We start from the raw sequence: 24,424 nt of genomic DNA on the forward strand, positions 1-24,424 counted from the left end.
CGGATGCACTACAGTGTCGCGGCAGCCCCATCAGCATCCTAAAAGCGTTGTTATATTGCACCCTTAATGTATTCAGGGTTCTCTGCGTATACTTCAGCCACAGGCTGCTTGTGTAAAAGTTTTGGCAATATGCTTTAAATAATGAAATTTTTACATCTTTGGTGCAACGAGCAAACCTGCGGGCGAGCATATTACATCTAACAGACAGGGCCCTTCTCTCCCTCTCCATGTCGGCACTGTTACCCAGTGACCCAGGTACTTAAATTGAGAGACACGACTTATCTCACTACCATAGAGAAACACCGGCGGCACAGTTCCAACAGAACCTGCATTCGGCTTAAAAACTAGGAGCTCGGTCTTTTTCGTGTTATACCTGCGTCCATGGGCTTCCGCATACGTCTCACATATCCTGAGCAGCTTACCAAGTGCATTGATCGCAGGAGTCAACAGCACCATATCATCTGCGTAACTGATATTGTTAATGAAAGTGCCGTCAATAGAGCAACCCACTTTGGCGCTGCTGAGTTCCACAATCAATGCATTAATATACAGGTTGAAAAGCTTCGGCGATGTAACCCCTAAATTAAGAACGTGTTAGTTTTGGCGACATCGGTTCTCATAGTAATCAGAGAGCTTAAGGCATTTCCATTGTTTTATTTCTTCCGTGGTAATCTGCAACATCAGATAAGCTACCTATGCGTTCCAGCCTTTGGGGGTCCTGTTGATACGCTTTTTGAATTTGAATTTTGAAATACATCAGGAAGAAGATTCCATATCTTGCTGGTTCGAGAAAGGAACGAAAGTAACGCCCGCGTGGTCTTACAATGCCAGGCTTCTATGATGTGGGGATGGGCTCTTAACTCTGAGTGGCCTTCTTGCTATGTTTTTTACGGACAATCAATCTAATGGTACCTGGCTACTCGCGCTTTAGTACTAAACAAACTTGCCTTCTGTTATTCATGAGTACAAGTTTATTGATTCTGTGAGTTCTATTTACGAAAATGACTGACCGTAAATGAAATACCATGTGACTTCATAAATTCACGAATTCATTGTATAGACTTACGTTTTCAATTTTAGGTACAACGGGTTCTACGTTGAGTCACAAATTAGTTTAATGCAGTTACGCCCTATGTACTTTTAGTTTTTCAAATATTTACTCTTTTGTTGGACATTTTTGTAGAGAAATAATAAAGAGACAGGTCACTATTGTAAAATAAGCTCATGTGTTAGTTCTGATCTTCTGTTAGAAACATTATACGCGAAAAAATCAATAATCTCAAAATATAAATGCTTTTTATTAACAAACTCATAAAGATTTTGAAGTCAGTTTACATATAGCTACAGTTTAAGTACAGGTACTTACAAAAGAAAATTGAAAGATTGTAATAATATAAAAATATGCATATGTAATATCTATTCCTTTGGCGGGAGATGCGATGAATGAGACGGTGGCACCAGTTCGAAAAGTTCCTAGGAGCAGTCCCCGTTATAAAGACGGTAGAACACACACATCTTTTTCTTTCTCCGTAGCCGGAACAAAAAAACCGTGTTAGCATAATGGTTTGGCCAACCACTTCTCAAGCAGAGGCCGTGATATTGAGATTTTCGGAGTTGGATTTGAAATTTTCCATTAACTTTTCAATGAAGAAAAACATTCAGATAAAACCTGGGGGCCTACCACAACATTTTAAAACAATATTACTTTAACCTTACATTATTTTTCGTACCATAACGCGCTTAAAGTAAGCTAATTGTAATGTTAAAACTATGATGTTTTATTGGCAGCTTTGTGACTATTCATTCACTCAGTTCGTACTATGACGCGACTTTGACATTAAAGTAATATTGCTCTTATGTCAAATTTAGCAATCTTAAAATAGGTACACGGATGCAATGGAAACAATATTATTTTCAGTTTTATTGTCTTAATATTAATTTGTAATGATTAATAGTTAAGTTGAAATTATTTATTGACTTATATCTCTTCAATATTATGTTTATCTAATAGTACATAGGAAATAATTTCTCGTTAAATAATAAATACGCGATATTTATTTCGTAAAATTATGACAGCGACATCTATATGCTCCTTGACGACACCAAAACTCAGCTTGTTTTATTTATTTTTCTTCATGAAAATGCGGAAAAATAATTGAAAATAGCGTAATTTTAATAGATTTTATTGTTACATATTTTTCTTTTTTTAAGTGTTAAAATTCTCCGAATGTGAATAACATTAAGTACTTAAACATTATACTACGATAAGACGATTCGGAACATCAAAAAAGAAAGAGATGGCATTATATAGTTCATATAGCGTTATTTCTTTCCTATTTTTAGTAAGGAATAGACAATATTGGAAAATCATTCGTTCTTTCAATCATTTTGTCAATGATACATTACTTGGTTGACAGGTTTGTCACGGTACCAATATGAGTAATATTACATAATTACTTTAAGCTTACATTGAAATAAGATTTTTTTTTGGAAAGGTCATGGTAGGCACCCTGCGCGTCGAAAAAGTTTCACAACACTCGGAAAACGTTGAAGTCCCCAAATCGCATAACGCCAGGATGGCAGACTACGACCTATGGACGTATAAATGGGTTGATAATACAACTGTTTTGAACAGGCGTGTCCACCAGGCACATGACTTGTTCGTCTGGTCACTTGGTATTATAAAAAAGAGACAAAAATTGTAACATTTAGCCTGAGATTTATAAAACGAACTTAGTCTTCGATTAAGCAAAGATGGCGAGCTAAACAAGCTTCTCGTATTTGTAATACGAACTTTGCCTAAGTTTAAGCAAGTTTAGCAAGAAATTATGAAGTAAATTATCAAAGTTTAAAAATTAAATGATTAAACTTAGGTAAAGTTCGTTTTATAAATACGAGAAACTTGTTCATTCATTATTTCAGGCCATCTTTGCTTAGTCGAAGTCTAAGTTCGTTTTATAAATCTCAGCCTGAAACTGTTAGCAAAATCATTATCGTCTACATATACGTTCCACTGTTAGGCACGGGTCTCCCGTAACGAGAGGTTTTAGGCTACAATGCGGGTTGACTTCACACGTTTTCCGAGTGTTGTAAACCTTCTTCTACATGCAGGTTTGATCTCCATGTTTCCGCGTTAGCGAGAGGTATTAACTAAACATTCAAATGTTCGAAACTGAGAAATTAAATTTTTTTAAATTTATTACTTTACCAACAACAGTGGCCGTAGCATGGCAGAACATGTGTGATAAACCTCCCCGTAACAATATTTAATTCAGTTGATAAATCTAAGTTTGCTTATTTGGTAATGAACTTTTATTATACGTCTTGAAGAACAAGGACAACAATGTATAATTGCGTATACAGATATCTTTGACACAAGAAACGTCTTTTCATTTCGTTTGTCCCGCTCAATTTCTACGTTGATAAAATTACTGTGCAAATTTTAAATCAGCAGCCAAGGTTGGTACTGTGTTAATCTTTTGTAGTCATTGGTCGCAGCGCTCCCGATGACATAAAAATGTGACGTCACGGTGCTCGCCATGTTCGCTATTGTGATAAAATTTTAAAATGCCAGCTTGTCACTCGTATTTGACAGCTAAATGTTGATATAATAGCTTTATCGAGGCGGCATACTACGGAGCCTGCTTACATTAAAACTGTACCTACGGAAGTACAAGACATTTATTAATGCTAAGTGCAACAGTTAATTACTGGCAAACACCGCATTTTATAACTGTAAACACGTAATGAAGTAATATAGATTATAATCTCAGTACAGAGAACTAAAAAGACCGACGTCAAAAGTGATTAATCCCCTAGTTTGCCACTATTAGGGGTGGAATATTTTCTTTAAATTTAAATGGGACTACTTCTGAGGTACCCTCTTTTCAACAAAGAAAAGAATTATCAACATCGGTTCACATATATTGCCGGAGTTATCGCGTAATATGTATGTATGTGTGTGTAAAAAATATCATACAGTCGAATTGGAAACGTCTGTTAAAATTAATAATTTACAATAATTAAGAAATAAAAATTTATACAATGTTCAGAAATAATTTACAGAAATGATTATTTAAAAAATTAAATCAAAATAAAAAATAAAGTATGTCTGGGACAGATACGAGCTGAGGGAAATTTTTATATCAATTTTTTGTTGTCAAATTTGCAATGATTTCTAAAAATTGCCGAAAACAAGCGCGCGGAACTTGCCCAGAGAAGTACGGTGACTGATTTGATTATGCAAATTTGACGATCTGGTCTATTTATAGGTACATGCCGTCTTAGGGATTTGAAACATTGCCCTTTTAATTTAGAACTAACCTTTCTCCCACTGAGTCATACATTTCTAACTTCCGACCCATTTGGGGTACACTCTGTACTGCCTACTACCTCTGTGGCCGAACGGTTACCAGACTGCAGAGGTCCCAGGTTCGATTCCTGGACCGGGAGAAATATTTGTATGGCCTACATTTGTTTCTCTCGTGAGTTTGGGTGTAGTTTGCGGTTGTCTATGTGTGTGTCCATAGCACCCGCGACCCAGGGTTTCCCCTAGTGTGGGTCTTGAAAAGCGCCAGAAAGCGTCTGTACAAATCTTTATATTCGTGTAATAGCCAGGGTTTCAATGGCGGCACCATTACATCCGGGTTTATGGTTTCATTTTTTTTTGTCGAAAAACTATTGCATCAAATTTTTGATAATTCTAGTAAGGAGGTCACACCGTCGCAGTCTATGTGGAATGTGTGCCTTACTATTACTATTATATCTATTTAAGACTCTCGCCTCTGGGGCTTAAAAGGCCTAAAAGAGATAAATATACATTTAGATATATTATATTGACCGATACAATGAAATGTTCTTAACATAAAACTGAGTCGATGAGCACTAAAAAATTTTTGATCAATTTTATTCATTTTTATGGACAACTCACGCTTGGCAAAACATTTGAATATGCCTAGAGTTGGTTTTACAAAAAAAAAAAGACTTATTGGTTCATAAGACAGTGTCCATGCATCCTCTATAGTATCGGATTTCTCCATACTGTCCCATTAAAAAAACACACTGTATTCTCAGATCTTTGTGATTTAAGAGGGAGCATGCCAAAAAAGTTTTGACGTTGGCTCCGCCCAATTTTGTGAAACAAATATATGCCTGAAGTTCGCGTAACATGCGACATGAGATGTTGAATTTTGCGCATTAAAAGTACCAAATTCGTTTTAGCGGAATAACTCTAAAACTAAAGGGGTTCAAAAAAAAATCCGTAGTGACAGTTCTCGATCTTGCATAAATATAATTATCTAATTTTTGTCCTAATAACCTGTAGCATTTCGAGGATGAATCGAAAAAATGTGAAAATTAGCGGTCATTTCGTGATTTTTATCTATCGAGGAAACTTTATTGTTTTATGTTTCTGATGAGTGTCTATGTTTGAATATATCGTGTAGTTACTCATACAATATTTTATTTTTAACTTTAAAGTGGATATATCCCTCTAAAATCAAATCGAAGATTAGGAATTTTTCCTCTGCTCCCTCTAGACACATAAAAAAAACACAAAGAACCAGCACAACGACAACCCCCCAGACAAAAAACAAATTTATAAAAGTTTCCGAAATCCTGTCGGGAATCGAACTTGGTACTCTGACTGATAACCGCTGGGCCACCGAGGACGTCAGGCATCTTCACAAACTAAGTTCCAGCAAAGTTCAAACAGGTAGTATGAGAATTGGACTTTGTAACTACTTGAGTACACCATTTGCCTTTGTATTTGCGTCGACCTCCGAGAGATTAATTGCCGGCTGGTGTTAATGCTGGAGACACGTAGATACTGTAACTACCTATACACGTCACTGCTAAGCACGGTCTCTTCTAAATTAAGGGCGCCTTACTGCCCTCCTTGTCATAACCAATGGTCGGAAAAAAGAGTTTCACGCTCGGCTTGCCTAAAATTTTCCATGTATCATCAAATTTTAGAAATATTTAAAATTTACTACATTTTGTGCTCAATTTGACGTGTACAATATAATTAACTAGTGAAATGAATTGTACTGGTATCTTGTGTTCTAATAAGTATTGTATTGTAATTGTAATTGACGCCACTTGTTAAGGCAAGTGTTTTGTGTTTTGCTCCGGATTTACTAAAGATAATTTTCACGTCTCGCCACTGATACATGTATAATGATATTTATCCACATTCACATCGTCTGCACCACCCGCACCATCAGAATCATTAGCACCATCAGCACCATCAGCATCATCAGCACCATCAGCATTATTAGCATCTTGGTCATTATCATTATTTTAGTAGCAGTAGACCTATTTGTGAAAGTTCGTCCAGGGAAGTACTGCCACCTTACCTATTTCTGCCGCCAAGCACTAATGTGAGCATTACTGAGTTCCGGTTTTGAAGGGTAAGGTTTACCCGCCCACCCTTACCCGCCTGTATTCGGTCTCAGTCATAGTTTCTATATCTATGGTCTCAGTGGCAGCTTTGCGCACTCTCACCGTCGCACTAGATCTTGTCTGTGCGGAGTGCACCCTGCTAGCACAATCTGCTTCTGTTCAGAGAGTATCTACATGGGCGAATTTAATGGACATGATTTCCAGGGATACCATGGCTTTACTCTTACTACGTATCATCATGGAGTAACAGTAGAGGACCTTGTGAAAGAGTTCATCCAGGGTAGTACTGCCACCTTACCTATTTCTGCCGCCAAGCAGGTTTACTGTAATGAAAAGTCAGTCGTCTACCGCATTTTTTGACAGAAATTACTTTAAAGTCTAACTTTGACTTACGACATCGTCGTCTAACATCGTAGAACAAACGATGCAGTAAAACCATTTCTGGAAATCCGGAATTCGATAAAAGTAATGAATAAAAATTTGGTGGTTTTAACAACTATATGTCACTCCTTGTAGCCATATCTATGCATGTATATATATAGATTTGGAACACCTTTTCCCGATCTATAGTCATAACAAACATATTTGTTTTTTGGTAACTTTCCAAATATTGACACAAGTTTCATTGTAACCAAAAAAAGTCCGTAACGCTAATTTTGCGTGACAATAAAATTGAATCTAAATGACATGTAAAAAAAAAACAATTAGAGGGGATTGTAGATCTCTTTCCGCTAGGGATGAATAATTTTTTGCTTTGAGTCGATTTTTTGGGTCGCAATAAATCATTACGCCTTTGAATCGATCCAAAGATCGGATCATATGCACTTGAATCGTTTTCATGAATAAATTTGATAGAAACGTAATCATTTTGACAGCTTTTTGGCTTCAATCGATTACGACTTTCATTTAATCTGATATTAGCTAGTGTTAGAGGACATTCAGATGACACAGAAGTAGCGACAATCACCAAATTTTAGTAGACTTGTTACACATTTAGTAGCAGCTTCTTGAGAAAGAGTTCGTCCTGGAAAGTACTGCCACCTTAACTGTTTCTGCCGCCAAGCAGTAATGTTAGCATTTCTGTGTTCCGGTTTTGAAGAGTAAGTGATTTGACATGCACATGAGACTTGACAACTTATGTCTCAGGGTGACGGGCGCAGTGGCAGTGCCCCTCAGATCTTTGCGATTTAATGCTCTAAGTGGCACTTCAACTGTTATAGACAGGTGTGTAGCTTAAAATCAGGCGCACGACTATAATAAAATAAAAAACTTAGATATTGTCAAACTACTTTTCTAGTACAAATTTGTAACCTTACGAATAAACAGGGGTTCCGAAAGAGACTGTTTTGTTTAAATTATGAATACGATCTAGATCCTTAATGTTGAATCGATTTACTTAAAAATCGCATTGAAATGAATCGATACAAAAAGTCGCTAGATCGCATACACTTGAATCGATCTTCATGAAAATCGAATCTTAATGTGCTTTTCGCTGATGTCAGATATATTTACTACCCTGTTACGGTTAACCTCGTAGATTTTCAATAGTTTTTTACATAAAATAATAATTGTAAATTTCTTATAAAAAACCGACTTTAAAAATTCGTGGAATTACATCTATTAATCTATTTTTTTTTCAAACAAACCAACTTTCTGTCACCTCAGTCAACAGTGACCATGGGACCTGTAAAGGGCCCGAAACGTTGGTTTGTTTGGAAAAACAAATATACGCGATTTAAATCCGGAAAAATAGTTTCATTTCCTATGTGTAACAATCGCAAAAACCAAGTTTTGTTGAAATCGGTTACCGGAAAGTGGTCAAAACCGAATTCATTCCCTAGTTTACCACCCTTAGAGCTGGAATATCGGTTTACAAACGCCGTAAGTAATCACGAAACAAACATACAAAAAATACAGTGGATTTCAGAACCTCCTCCTTTTTTAGACGTCGGTTAAAAACTAATGTGGGTTTTGTACGCAAACATACATTAGCCGGGTCGGATTATGGGCCTTTTGGTTGTTTTAGCAAGCGCCATCTCATACAGTAATTTTATAAGCAAAGCAATTTAATAAAAACATGAAACAAAATTTTCAAACATATTTTTGTTAAGCCACACGCCTGTCCCTAACAATTACAGTGCCGCCCAGAGCTTTAAATCGCAAAGATCTGAAGAACACTGCCCTGTGATATAAAATTGAATAGTCCCATTATGTGCCCGTAATTTCACCAGCACCCTTACACTTCAAAACCGAAGCTCAGTAATGCTCTCATTACTTCTTCGCGGTTTAAATAAGTAAGATGGCAGTACTTCTTAAATTTGAAATCAAATAAAAAATAAAGATATGGCCATCCGTTTGAGACACAGAACCATAAATACAGCGCGTAGTTTGCATAGCACGTGTGCCAATAGTTCGCGGAGTTGAGTAAACTTGAGCTCATTCCGCCACTTTGGCTTTGTACGTTATGGTCGTGTCAATTATCTCGCGTAAAACCTCGAAAATAAATACTTTGGAGTGCAAAAATGAGAGTCGCACTTCTGATATTTTCTATAATGGCGTTTTGTACCATCATTAAGTCTTATTTAATTTAATTTTTCAATTTTCTGTTTATCGTAATCATTTTTTGTCACAACTTCTGTTTCGGAGAACTAAGCAATCATCACAATTCGTCGTCGTTCAGCTATTAACCGCTAGATGGCAGCACATTGATTACAATTTTATTATAAAATCAAAACGTCGTAACTTGCAATAATACGTATTGATGGTATTGAAATTTTTACCATTTTGCTAACAGAGTAAAGTTTAAATTATATTAACAGTCCTGAACTTGTTATTTTTTTTTATAAATTTGAAACTACGCCTAATCATGACCTAAATTTCATAGCGTTCCAAATTATGAATGTGTAAGCTTTGGCGACAGCGGTTCTGATAGTAATCGAGACTTAAGAGTAACTAATCTGTGGCCTAAGGCACTTTGGTAACCACAATGCTACAGAAAGACACAGACAAACGCGTTTAACTGCTAAGGGAAGCTATAAGTACCCTCCTTTCACGTTATGGGTTAAAAATGAACAGATTGTTCATGACGGTAGTCTTCACAAAAGCCCCAAGTTCATTTACAAGGCAATGTATTTGTACATTTTTTTATGCTTCTATAGTAAGTTCCCAGTTAATATTCAAAATTTTCCACTTACGTGGTTTCAAACTATAGTGAAACAAGTACTTTTGCATTGATTTTGGGAATTTCCCCGCCAGTGATTCATTTAGCCCTTTCTAGTTTTTTGTAAAACATAAAACTGACCTCAGAAGTTCGTGGAATTACATCTATTTGCCAAGTTTTATTGAAACTGGTTACCTGAAAGTGCGCTAAACCGGATCCATCCCCCAGTTTGCCACCTTTAGGGGTGGAATATTTTCTTCAACTTTAAATGAAACTAATACAGAGGTATTTTTCAAACAAAAAATATTCATTTTACAATTCTCAAATTGTGAATTTTTGAAGAAATTTTTCGAAGTTATCGCGTAACATACCTACATACACAAAATATAGCCGAAATGAACCCTCCTCCTTTTTCTTGAAGTCGGTCAAAAATAAATTAAAGTCTGTAGCAGCTACAAACGTGGCAGAATGTCTAACCCTCTTCCGACATTGAGGCACGTCTTAGTGCAAGCAAAAGTAACAACCATGCCTTGTGAGTCAGCATAAGACACGCGTACCAAATTAGTATAAATAAGTAGCTCAAGCAAAATATACCACAGTCATTAACAGTCATACACAGTCTTTTACCAACCCACGACTCGTCTATCATTCTCCATCAAACTACCATGGCGAAGTGGTGACCACCAACACCTTTTTACCTGCGCCGTGGTAAAAAGTCCATTCAAAGTACAGGCCTTACAATTGCTATCGTAAACATTAACAAAATTTATTAAAGCAGGATAAAATTTTATACAATTCGACCTGTACAGTAAGAAGGACGCGATATATTCAAATCAAACATTCCTCGTAACGTAATATTATTAATCAACTTCAAAGAAAACGGTTAGATCCATTTTAAAATTAATTATAACTTTTTATAATTACTTCTCAAAGGCTTTCAACAAAACTAAACTGCGTAAAATAAACTCGTTGAGCTGGATGGAAGTTATTTATTCAGAGTTATTTTGATTAAACCCGATCTAACCGCCATTCTTCTATAGTTAAAACAAAGAACAGATGATTTTTATTCATGATATTATAATACAATATTAGCATATGAATACTGACTGGATTTAAAATGCTGAATCAAAGTAATGCGAGTGAAGTTAGCGAATGAGGCATGCCAAGAGAGAAGGTATAAGGTCAGTTGTCTCTACCTACCCCAGAGATGGTGTGATGTTACATTTATATGTAAAAGTTACAGTAAGGGAAACGCTGTATCGCGGGTGCAACGGGGATACACAGCGACAATTACAAATTACAGCCTAACTCAAGAGAGAATTTTTTTTATAACATGAAGTAACGGGACGAACAATTCGTGCGCCTGATGGTAAGCTACACGCCTGTCCATAACAGTTGCAGTGCCACTCAGAGTTTTAAATCGCACTGCCATTGCGCCCGTTACCCTGAGACATAAGTTGACAAGTCCCATGTGCCTGTAATTTCACCAGCACCCTTACCCTTCAAAACCGTAACACAGTAATGCTTACGTTACTGCTTGGCGGCAGATATAGGTAAGGTGGCACTACTACCCTCGACGAACTCTTTTACAAGGAGCTCTACTGCTACAATGTAGGTCATACAAATATTTCTCCCAGCCCGGGAATCGTACCCGGGACCTCTGCGTGGGAGACACAGTGTGGTAACCTTTACACCTACAACGGAGGCAGTTATATTATCAACTGGAATCTTACCCCTTAAATGATTTGTGATTTTGTGAAGACGATTAACGAGAACAACTGGTTTATTTTTATTCCTCGTATTAAGTAGGTAATGTTATATGTCTGTAATATGTAAAATAATATAATTATAATGTTATGTCTGTCACTATTTGTCATAAAAAAATACAATTCTTCTTAAAATAAATTATTACATTTCGATATCTTAGACGGGTACGAAAGTAACCGAGTTCCAATCAAAATGCCATATTCAAGATGCGGCCCTGTCTGTCTAAGATTAAATTTGCTAAAGCAAATTTTAATTAAGAACCGGGAAGCGGCGGAGATGAATAAAAAAAATTGTCACGTCGCTCAAAATTAAACATCATTTATTTGTGACAAAAGCACTCGGCTATGATAATTTGTCGTTCTGTTGTTTCAGATCGTGAATGCCCCGAACTGGAACAACCTGAAGTCGGTACCATCACGTTAACAGGACGACTGTTTGGTGACAAGTAAGATTTAATTGTACTATCCATTGACCCAAGAAATTGTCCAGAAGGTATTTTAAGGGTTAGTTCAGTACTACCAGGGCTGGGAAACATTTTAATTACTTCTAATTGAAATACAAATATCAATTACGTAATAAATTAGTGTCGGATGTTTGAAATACCAATTACAAAATACACTTTAACGTGGTAATTGTAATTATGCCCTTGACAGCTACGATGTAACTTTTAAATTGTATATTGATAAACTAGAAAACATGCAAATTAAGTTTTTAAAATAAAAGAACACAAGTCAAATGTAATGGTGAGTACAATAAATTATTCAAAACTTGTAAAATATTTCCGGTTAGTTCGCAACAAAAATATCTTATAATTGTCAATAACCATAGTGTAGAGGAGTGTGGCTCTGGGTGTGTACCGTTGATAATTTTTTTTATAACACCTAGTGACGACGAACAAGTCGTGCGCCTGATGGTAAGTTACACGCCTGTCCATAACAGTTGCAGTGCCACTCAGAGCTTTAAATCGCAAAGATCTGAAGGGCACTGCCACTGCGCCCATCACCACCAGCACCGTTACCCTTGCAAACCGGATCGAAGATTTTTTTCTGAGTGTTCGATCTTTGTATTAATAATTATAACAGATAAGTACTGCCGTTACAGGGCCGTATATTCGTGTCCCCACGGGTACCACGTAGTGGGTCTTCAGAGCCGAAGTTGCCAGGCTGACGGCAAGTGGGCCGGACAACCCCCCGCTTGCAAACAAAACAGTAAGTACATTTCAATTATTAACAAGGCATAAGCATGTAAATAGAAGTTTGGAGTTGAGCATAAGGAAGCGCGCGGAAGGAAGTGATGTCGACCCGCTAATTGGATTTAGCCGGCATGTTGACGTCTTCAAAAAATTTTCTTCTTGGTCGTCTTTTTGCTTTTCGTCCTGGGATCTTGTCTACGGGACATTGCCAGAGATCTCGGTAGATTTTGAAATAATTTCTTAACATTTAAAAACGGGACTAAACGCGTTTAAACACTGATCGGTATTATAACACAAACCTATTTTTCCGATGTTTCGATCACGGGCTGACTAGTGACGCGGTGTTACATCTCCATCTCGGCGGTGGAATCTTCATCCATCCTTACTATATTTTTCAAAATAACGCCACACTCAACACTGACAATGTCCTTATTCTATACCGAAGCCGCATTCTGGTAAGCAGTCGAACGCAAGAAACGATATTGAGTTTTCGCAAACCATTGCCACAAGGCATATTAAAATTGACACTATAAATAACTGAAATGTAGCAATATTTGCTTACATCTTCTGAACACTAAGGTAACAATAATTTCCAAAAACTAATTCCTAACTAGTCGACGTTACGATAGTCATAATATAATAGCAACAAAGATGAATAACCACGAAAGTCTATTAAGAAAGTTGGTACTTCACTATCCTCAAACAACGGAACAAGTAAAAGATCAAACTTAAAATATTGGTAATACTTTTGACTCTGCCTTGCTTCTTATAAAAGTACTAAATTTGCATTTTCTAGTCTACTGTCTCCAACCACCAACGATCGAGCACGCCCGCCATTCTGCCCTGCCTGAGCAAGCTACCTTCGACCTTGATGCCACCGTACAGTACAACTGTCACACCGGTTACGTCACCAACGGCTTCCCCAGGGCTAAGTGCTTGGCTATTGACAATCAGGCCTCTTGGTACGGCCCAGATATCAGCTGTGAACGTAAGTACTTTTGATTGTCGAGTCGTTGTTTTAAGTTTGTGTTTTTGTTCCTGCACCAATAGAAAAGAAATTGGAGCCAGTGTTTGCTAGTTTCTTAGCCTTTCTTCATAATTGTCTGAACCAGTTTTAATATATTTTCGGTTTGTTTTCAGCTCGATCCTGTGGCGAGCCTGGCGAAGTGCCCCATGGCTGGGTGACAGCAGATTGCCACACCTTCGGCTGCCGCGCTGTTGTGCAATGCGGGCAGGGCTTCGAGCTGGTTGGCAAAGCTGAACGCTACTGCCAGGCCGACGGAGCTTGGTCTCCCAAGGAGCTGCCTACTTGTGTCCGTGAGTAATTTTCTGAGATCTATTTCTGAGGATTGGTGGTGAGGTTGTAACTTTGCATTATGAACACCAGAAGATTCATGAGGTCACATAATTTAAGTAACTTGTGTTATGCTTTGTTACTTGCTTTTCTCGTTTATATAATATTCACATCGTAAAATTTTATCATTTCTCAAATACTTTGCAAAATGATTTTTAGTATGTCCAATTTTAACTACTTTTGATGAGTCCAATTTCCGATGAATTAATTAAGCGGAAATAACTGATATTTCAGTCAATTTGGTTAAGTATATTCTAAGTGAATATCCAATCTAAGTTTCTTGTATAGAAAATCAATGATTGACAGTTACAATCTCACTACCAAAGCTATTTATATTTTGAAACTTTGCGTGACATTGCTTCGTGACAATGTAGTTGCGATTGAGTGTTGTCCCTCATTTGGAATGTGCATGGTTTGCCAATTAATGTGACTTCTCCAATAAATGTGGGGTGCTTGTAATAACTGATAACGTGTGAATTTTTCGAATAACGAATTTTAAATGTATTCATGTCCAATGTAACTCTTAACATTTTTAACACGTCCATAAGGTTTGCCATTGGACACAATTACACTAACATTTTTTAATAACACAACTTTTGTTACTTTATACATCTGTTTTGTTAAAGTAACGAGGTGACGACTACAAGAATGGAATGTTAAAATATGACTACATGCTGACTCTTATAGATCTCCAATACAGTTTATTTTTCAAAATCAATACGTTATCAATTAAATTACAGCCAGTGGGTCTATATCATGCACGAACGAATCATCAATGTCCTGTTCTTGTCATAAATAAAAATCATTTTAAATGATTTTTTTTTTGCTATTTGGGCTTACTAATTCTCTAGTAAGGACACTGATGTTTTCTTCTCTGGTATATGTCCTGTGTGTCCCAGTCAATTACTAGTAGCATGGCGCTTCTCTATGGCTATCATGGCTATCACAGAGCAATCTCATTGTCATGACGCAATTAGCTCTATGGATCTCCCATTTAATAAAATTTCGTTTTATATTATGTCCAATTTTTCTGGTTCCATTTTCATTATGTCCAGTTTCTGCTGAGTTTTTGATAAAACCATTGGATGATTTTCATTGTATGATTCGAAATTATTAAAATATATATCTTTGCAATAGACAGGTTCAAAGGCGAAATATTCAATTTATATATTTTTTGTTTATTTTTGTCGATTTTGCCTTTGTAAATATGGGTGTATTTACCACTCAAATTTTTCTTATGTTAATTGACTCTTTGTCTGGAATAAAACCGTAAATACTTTTTAAACATTTTTGAGACCAAATGGGAAATCCATAAGAATTTCTTCTAGATGTGACAATATAAAAATTTAATTATTTTTCTCTCCTTTCCTGCTGCTTAGACGGAGGAGAGAAGGGCACAGAATAAAAATCATTTACGTAGTGTTATATATAATAATTATTATAGAATTGTTGTTCTATTCAAATTCTATAAAGCTAGTCACTTCGTGATAGTGGTTTTCTATGGCCATATTTTAAATTATAACTCAATGTGGATTTTACTGCCTATTATAGTTTATAACAGTAACTTCGTGACTGTGTAGCAACTAAGCAAAATAAAAAAATTATAAAATACAGTTTTTCATCATTTTCAAGAACAAACAATACTTGGTGCAATATTTGAAATATTCAGAAAGCAAAACTTGGTGCTGTGTTGCCGCGGCGTAATTTTTTTTAACGTACAGAATAAAAACAATGTCTTTTTTTCATTATTTATAAAAATAAAATTAATAAAAAAACTAGGTGCAATAGTCAAAATATTCTGAAAGCAAAACTTGGTGCTGCACTGCCGCGGCGTAAATTTTTGTAACGTACAGAATAAAAACAATGTCGTTGTAAATTTTAATTATTTATTCAGTTGTTATAATACACTAAATAGAAAAAAACAGATTTCAAAATAAATTTAATGGACAGGTTTTAGACAATGATTGTGGACAGTGCCTGCGAGCCAAGTTCTCGAAAGCAGGAGGAAAATGCGGCCAGTATATACACTATTTCCATGAATGCAGTCACGAAGTAAATATAGTAGATGACAAATATAGAAAATATCTATCTATATTGTATTACTATGTAGAGAAGCTTTAAATGTTGAAAATGCAAGAATTTATTATAAAGAATTTCGTAATTCTATCTGATACTATACTTTATAGTAGTGAAAATAAACTTAAAAATAAACAAAATTATTGTTTCATTTTTTCTGCATGTTTAAAAAAATATTTTTTTTATTATCTGCTTTCAGTTTTGCATGATTAAAGTTTTACAATGTCCCTATTTAAATAATTATAACTAAACTACTTTAAAAGCAATTAAATATTTTTTTGTATATTAATTAAGAACACTTAACGTGATCACTGCTGAGTTCCTAAATATAATAATCATCATTGTATTGTAAAAATTCAGGTTTAATTTTTACATTGTACAAATTAAGATATACTTGCAATTTTCACAATAACTAACATACTCAATTTTAACTTCACCTATACGGTTATACATAGTCTCCCAATAAATAACTAAGAAAACACAAAATTAAACACAGCGCCATCTGTTACCAAAACAACGAACTCTAAAGCGACAAACGTCGCCATCTAGTGGTAACCCAGGTGCAGTGCCCACAACCCGAAGCGCCGCGGCACGGGAAAGCAGTATTTACATCATGTGCTTACAACTCCGTGGTGTCGTATGAGTGCAAGTACGGATATCGGCTGGTAGGAGACGCGACCAGGCGTTGTGGCGCTGATAAGAAGTGGTCGGGGATGCAACCTGTTTGCAAAGGTGAGTTTTAAATGTCACAAAAGAAATCATAAAAAGTGGCCAAGTTCTCAGTAAATTTTATATAGTGATATTAGCGAGAGCTCGCAATTGCATATCGACTGCTAAATCCTTCAACTTTCAGGCTGATTTTAATTCAAATCTGGTAATCCATCCGAGTCTCGAAATCAGATGGGTCTCCGAGCGAGAAGATGAACCTGACTTCTACTATATCTTTCTAATTTGTGAGTTAAATCAACTATAGTTCCGATTTAAAATGTCATAAGTTTCCGATCGGCCAGCTATGAATCGCAATTGTGCGCCTCGAATCGGAAGAGACGCAGTTTCCGATTGGAAGATGCAATCAATATCATGCTGCTGGTATCTTCAATTTATTTGAACTTTTCAGTAGGCACAAAACGAAGAAAACGAAGAGAGACAATATATGATTTTTTCTTTGTTTTAAAACTATAAAAAAAACTACAAATTATATAATTAAATTACCCAATATACCTGACGCTTGAAGAGTGACAAGGGAATGTCGTCCAAAAACGGAGTGAGGAGGTGCTCAAATGTGTAGTGGTATGCCGTTCGCATAAGAACTACAAACATAAAATCACAAATACAACTACAAATTCTTCTCGAAATCCACAAATACCACTGCATATACAATTCGAGCTCTCGCTAATATAACTACGAGAGGAGGTTCAAAAATGGAAAAATATTTTTCTCCCTCGAATTTTTTTTCTTCTTCTAAACTTCAAATGTACGTGTTAGGCTAAGAAGTCACAAAGCTGTGTCCACCCGCTAGACAGTTATTTTATTTCTATCTCATGACATCGCCGGTTTTAGCGGTCACGTAGGCGCAGCAGTGTTGCGGAACGGACCACAAACTTGGCGGGAGGTGATCTGGCGAGGTTCTACTAGTACCATAGTGTAATAAGTCCAGTATTGTAACTCGCGGCTTGTATACGTCCACCGATGCACACATTCGCGCTATCTCACGATGTACTTGCTTTACATAACACAGGTCATATCAACGCGCCTTTCATTACTATGCGAATATGTGTTTCCGTACACGGCGCGCGGCGGGCGCGCACATACACACAAGCTGTGTGTGCGCGCGAAAGCTTGTACTTTATACGAAGTTACCATACTTCTCTTACTTTACTATGTTAGTACCCCGCAGACGCGTTAGACATACCGTGAGCAACCGTCGTGTTTAAAACGCGTCGTGAAAATTTGCTACTAAATTTAACTTACATGTCTGGGTACGGAATACGCGGTCCCGCAACCGCGGCAAAAACTGTTCTGTGCGTTCTTAGCCTTAACATCGCGAGTTTGCCAGAGTAACAAGTGGATTAATTCAATAATTATAAACTGAAATTAATAATTTCTGTCAATATAATTGCTATATTCTACCCCTAAGGCAAATTCCACTGTTTCAGAAATCAACTGCGGCCACCCAGGTCAACTCTGGAACGGTTGGCTGGAAAACATTTCATCAGGAACGGGCCTAGGAGCGTCCATCATTTTCAGATGCCAGGATGGCATGAAGATGGAAGGAAATGGGTCTGCGATTTGTCAGAGCGATGGGACTTGGAGTCATCCGCTGCCAAAATGCTTAGGTAAATTTTTGGTATCTATTTTCAATAAAATAATAGATTAGAAACCATATAGTAAAATATCGTTAAGCAGGAAGTACAGTTAGGCAGCAGTGGAAGGGAAGTAACTGCTGCCTTACCTACTTCTGCCACAATGCGGTAATGTGAGCATTACTAATTTCGGTTTTGAAGGGTAAGGGTACTTGTAAAATTACAGGCACATGGGACTTGTCAACTTACGTCTCAGGGTGATGGCGGCAGTGGCAGTGCCCCTCAGATCTTTGTGATTTAAAACTCTGAGTGGCACTGCAACTACTATAGATAGGCCTGTCGCTTATCACCAGACGCAAGACTTGTTCGTCCCGCCACTTGATATTATAAAAAATAAAGAGTATAGACTAAAGGTTGTATTTTGGCACACAGCCCCCTGCGTAGTGCCCCACGTGTCACAAGGGAAAGTGGTGCTGGTGGAAAACAAGACTGCAGACAACGAAACGGAAACTAATACGCAGATTGTCGGCAGCTCCACCATGGTGCAACATGGTTAGTAAAACTTATCATTGTGATCAACCATTATACCGGGTGTAATCGTTAAGTGTATCTAGGCGATTATTTTTCGGAGGACTAGACGTAGGCTGGGGTTTCATCCCTTTGTTGTGGATGTTCCAAGGACTCGCACAAAACGTTTCACTTCCATATTTACATGTCGAAGGGGTATGGGGTGGAATTCCCTGCCTGCAGATTTATTTCCTGAACGCTATAACAAGGGCCTTTTCAAGGCGAGAGTGAATAGGCTCTTTTTATGGATGAGGTCAACGATGGAGTATTTACAAATACTCCATCGTTGACCTCATCGTCACTTTCCATCAGAAGAGATAGAGTACTTACTACTGCACACTTAAATTTTAAATAAATAAATTGTTTGACGGCCTCCGTGGTCGAGTGGTTTACACACCGGTTTTCATGGTGTCACCATCTCTAAGGTTCCGGGTTCGATCCCGGCCGAAACAGTGTACAAGACTAACTTTTCTATATTGTCTTGGGTTTGGGTGTTTGTGGTACTGCCGTTATTTCCGATTTCCATAACACAAGTGCTTTAGCTACTTACTTTGGGATCAGAGCAACGTATGCGATGAGGTCTACATATATACATACATACATACATATATATATGTATATGGACACGCGATTTCAAAAACTTTGGTTACCTTCTTTAAAGGTCACCTGTACAAAATTCAAGTGCTTTTAATATATATTTCAAATAAATCTTCAATATTATTCCAGTTAGTGAATTATGAAAAATATATATCGATATAAATACGTAATGAACATTAGGATTCTATAATAGAATTATAGATAACAGATTGCCGCTCTGACCACGTAACGTAATAACTAGTACGAGCAAGTGATGGGTAACCCTGCCACTTCACGCGTTTGGGCGTGTGCAGATAGCGCCTTGCTGTATGTAGTAGTAGAAGGTAAATAATTTTCGACCGTTGTATGGAGTGTCCGGGGTGTGGTTGTGCGACATGCGTGAGAAAAGTTTTTATTTGCCGCCATTTCGCCAGTCGTAGCATGCGGTTCCTGAACACATCACAGAGAGCTTATAATATGTGTATAGATTGTGGCGGAAACCGCGTTATTAATCATTCGCCCAAAACCAGTGTGAACTTCGTTCGCTCTAATAATGTGCGATCTTTTAGTCGCCACAAGATAAAGCAGTGTATGTACGTGTACATAATTAGGCATTCAAACACTCGTGAGATGTGTGAAACACACTCGTGTTTTAGTGCCTTCCAGTATGTAACAAGTCACATAAACTACTATTTTGTCTTGACCCAACTGATTAATTGCAGGTGACATAATAATAGTAGACTGCGAGCAGAACTACGAATTCCCGTCTAACAATGCAGCTGTGACCTGTAACAATGGCACCTGGACGCAAATACCAAGGTGTCAGCCTGCCAGGTAAAATTAGACATTGACCTATTTATTTATATTAAACATTTTTATTAAAGGCTCCTTATGCCACTCTGGTAACTAATATTGCACTGTTAATACAAGTGTGTTTTTTTTCAGAATCGATGAAAAACGAATTAATGTGAATTAGTGAAAGATTATTAAAATTTATGTATATAATAAAGTTTATTGCAGACATCTAAACAATTTCATAATTTCCAAGTACATTTAAAAATAAAAGAGAAAATATAATTTTATATTTTTGAGTAAGAACTGTTCTAGCTCACATAAAGTCTGTCTCATTTTGAGTTAAATAGATAACTTCTAATTGTTTCTTACAGTATTTTAATGACGATTTCATAAAAGATAATCAAATTTTACTTTTAGCAATGGAATAATCTTTAATTCCACGTATTTAGAGTTACAACACAATTGTAATAGCAGTACGATATTATAAATGCGAAAGTAAGGCTGTGTTTTAGGCTCAATTTACATTGCGGCCGAACGGAATGCAACGGAAGCATTAAATTCGGCTCGCTGCGTGAAAAGGCGCACCCGGTCGCTGGAAAGCGATCTTTCTCGCGACTGCGCCTTGAAGCTGTAGTATTTCGTCGACGCTTGACGTCACACTGCGCCTGCCGTTACGCCACCATCCGCTAGGTAGCTGCGGAAATTCCCGCGAATGCGCGAGAATTCGCCGGAAGACGCGCGACGTGTTTTTTGGCTCGTCTCTAGCTTGACGTCACATAATTGACATGATCTCCAATTTAATGTTCATCTCCATCCAGACATCGTCAGTGTCTAGTGATCAGGTATAATAATTAATGTCATTTGTTGCGATCCTAATTTATTTACTTATTGAAAACACTAGTTAGTAGTAGTAGAAAGTTTCGCTTTCTACTGTTACAAGTCAAGCTGATTAAATTAAAAAAAAAACAAAATTCAATAAAATAAAAAAATAGATAACAAAATAAAATCACAAGTACATCGTAGAAATAGAAAGTAACTACACCCACTAGTTTTTTCTTCATACTCATCGGTCCTTTTAAAAGGATGTTCCTAATCTGGTTGGACTGCCGCGCACATTTTGTTGTCATTGTTAAATCTCGTCAACAGCTAATAACTAAAGTACAATCTCCTGTCCATTTCTATCGTCATAATTAGAAACACCGAGTCCAAGGCATCTAACTGGTAATGGGCAGAGCCGTCCCAAACGTGGCAGCAGTACTCCATACACGATCGAACTTGTGCTTTATACAGATTTAAAAGCTGTTCAGGTGTGAAGTACCGCCTGACCTTGTAAAGTATGCCCAGTTTTCTGGCAGCAGATTTTGCCAAGCACTCGGATGTTTCGTCCTATGTTGAGGTTGGATGATAAGTCCAGACCAAGTAGCTCAAGGTGGTCCCTTACCGGCACGGAAACGTCTCGGAAAGTCGGAGTAAGGTGTAGGGGACTCCGTTTTGATGTGAAAAGACACGCCTGTGTTTTAGCCGCATTAAACCAGACCCTGTTCGCATCTCCCCAGTCGGAAGCCGCTTTCAGGCTCAGATTCAACCGGGTTACCATCGCCTCTCGTTTACACCGGATCTCTCCGCTGTTTCCGGCGTCTGGCATATAACTCTCTACCACTGTGTTGTCGTCTGCGTACCCAAAGACACCGGGTATCAGCAGTTGATATGCAGCAAGAATAGAGTGGCGAAGATGAAAGTTCCCTGAGGAGGATTTATACCATGAGGAGCAGACAAGTAACCATCTATAACTACACGGATTGACCTATCCATCAGAAAATCGCGAAAAAGACAATACCAAGTACGAAGCGTCATTCGCTTCACGCGTCTTTTAATTAATTTATTTGAGTTTTACTTAGTTTCCGACAGACGTTGGACGGAAACTGAGAATATTGGGCCAGGAATCCGAGAAATGACAGTCCAAAATATCACAGAGATCATTTAATATCTGGGATTCGGAACCGGACTTAGTGCATAAGCTACTTTCGAAGGAGGTTCGAATTTTCTAGATTTGCATAGTCTCGGATTCGTAAAGAATACGAGTCAGTTGCAGTGCGCAGCCTCTTATCCCTTAGTCACTACGATAGCCACGAAAATAAATATGATACTCCATCAATCTACAGTATATTAGTAGCAGTAGAACTCCTTTGCCCAGCGACATATATCTAGGTATATTTTTGTCGCCTAGCAGCAATGCTGTGACGATGTGATCTCCTTATATCGTCATACCACCTTTTTATCGCCTTTTTATCACTTGTTCTTAAATTTAGAATCGTTTCGAGTTCTTAGGTTTTCGCGATTGTTACACATAGGAAATGAAACTATTTTTCCGGATTTAAATCGAGGCCCGAAACTTCGGTTTGTTTGATAAACAAATATACGCGATTTAAATCCGGAAAAATAGTTTCATTTCCTATTTAGAATCGTTCTTTAATTTTGTCTCGCCATTTTGATTTTGTTTCGTTTCATCGACACTCCCTGTACACGAACACGTGTTCTCATTTTTTTTTAACCGTTTACCAGTTACCAAAAATCCCTTGTTGCGATAAACATTTTAAAGATCACAAATATTAATAAAACGGGAATAATTTCTTTACCCTTTTGAATTTTGAACTTTAAACTTACTAAGCAAGAAGTGTTTAGGCTGCGGAGGCTGCGGAGACTACTACTCTCCAGACTACATTACAATCCAACGGAACATTCCAAGCGGTGCCAGCAGCGGTACACGCGTTTCAATGCCATTATCTTGCCAAACCATTACTGCTTTCCGGTTTTGAAGAGTATGGATGCTATTGAAATTATAGACACATGAGTATTGTCAAGTTTGTCTCAGGTCCTGTACTCTTGTTCTCCGTCCTATATCCGTCCAAAATAATTACTGTCAAATAAGTAATAGTCGACCAAATTAAAAGATGCATGCACGATGCGAATGAAATGAAGCTTCATGCTTGATATTGTCTTCACAGTAATTGTTCCGGACGGAGAACGGCACTGCAACTGTTGTGGATAAGCGAATCGTTTATCACCAGTTGCACGACTTGTTCGTTCCGTTACTTGATACCATATAAAAAATTGTTTACCTCGTCAATGTATATTGAGCAGTAATTAAAATATTTTGCATTATTTTCAGGTGCAAAAGAATGCCGAAGAACCCTCGCTTCGGCATGGTGATAGCTCCTAAAACTGAACACGGGATGAAAGCAAGGTTTAGATGTAAAGACGGTTACGAGTTGAAAGGAAATCCTATTGTTGTGTGTTCATTTGGGAATTGGACAGGAGAAACGCCCAAATGCGAAGAAGGTATGAACACCCTTATGTAAAATCTCCAGACGTCAATTAGTGTCTAGAAATCCAGCCTAGTTATATCGTTATACATAGAGCGGACTATAAGTTTCCGGAACTGGCCACTTACTTAAACAATATTTAAAAAGTTATTACAACATTTGAAAATGGAAGTCTTTGGCAGTTTGTTTCATCTGACTGTCACTTGTTTTTACATTGTGGCGTCATTTTAGAAATTGGTTGTTTACATCACTATGGATTTAACTCGTGAACATTTTCATAGTATGGCTTTCTACGACTTTAAGTGTAATTCAACAGCTCAGCGGAGCTTCGCTCGGCTTCAAATTGCTTTTGGCGATGAAGCACCATGCAAGACGACTATTTATAGCGTAGTAGTTTGAGTTCTTTCAAACGCGGTCGTGTAAATCTCAGTGACGAATTTCGTGATGGTCGCCCGTCCACTGCTGTGAACAACAAAAACATCGATTCTGTGCGCCGTATGATCAAAACAGACAGGCATGTGCCATACCATGGATCTTTAAGCATAGGTATGAGTCAAATACAAGCATACTACACAAACATTTGGGTGTGAAAAAGCTGTGCTCTCGGTGGATCCCACACAATTTGACTGAGGATCAAAAAACGGATCGCGTCACTTGGTGCAATGCCACGCCAGATTCAACGAAGGGGCGTCAAATTTGGTGTGGGACATACAACAGGTGACGAAAGATGGATTTATATTTACGATCCCAAAACAAAGCAGCAATCATTCGTATGGGTCTTTCGAGATGAGCCGAAACCAACCAAAGTGGCGCGCGTGCAAAGTGCCTCTAAGCGGATGATTGCTTCTTTTTTTAATAAAACTGGACACGTGGCTACTGTTGCTTTGGAGAATCGTTGTACCGTGAATT

General features: G+C 37.5%; 1 protein-coding gene across 1 annotated transcript in view; it reads left to right on the forward strand.

Annotated features, from left to right (window-relative positions):
• The window catches only part of LOC113227732, an 83,013-nt gene that overhangs the window by 44,204 nt on the left and 14,385 nt on the right, over positions 1–24,424 (forward strand). Inside the window, exons 2-10 of the mRNA XM_026460719.1 lie at positions 11,702–11,774; positions 12,431–12,537; positions 13,318–13,509; positions 13,662–13,838; positions 16,501–16,683; positions 18,108–18,287; positions 18,687–18,806; positions 20,120–20,231; positions 23,362–23,531. Of these exons, the coding sequence (XP_026316504.1) occupies positions 11,702–11,774; positions 12,431–12,537; positions 13,318–13,509; positions 13,662–13,838; positions 16,501–16,683; positions 18,108–18,287; positions 18,687–18,806; positions 20,120–20,231; positions 23,362–23,531 (1,314 nt within the window). The remainder of the gene's footprint in view (positions 1–11,701; positions 11,775–12,430; positions 12,538–13,317; positions 13,510–13,661; positions 13,839–16,500; positions 16,684–18,107; positions 18,288–18,686; positions 18,807–20,119; positions 20,232–23,361; positions 23,532–24,424) is intronic.

This window comes from Hyposmocoma kahamanoa, unplaced genomic scaffold, assembly GCF_003589595.1.
Source record: "Hyposmocoma kahamanoa isolate Upper Pololo Valley unplaced genomic scaffold, ASM358959v1 215, whole genome shotgun sequence".
Classification (NCBI taxonomy): Eukaryota; Metazoa; Arthropoda; class Insecta; order Lepidoptera; family Cosmopterigidae; genus Hyposmocoma; species Hyposmocoma kahamanoa.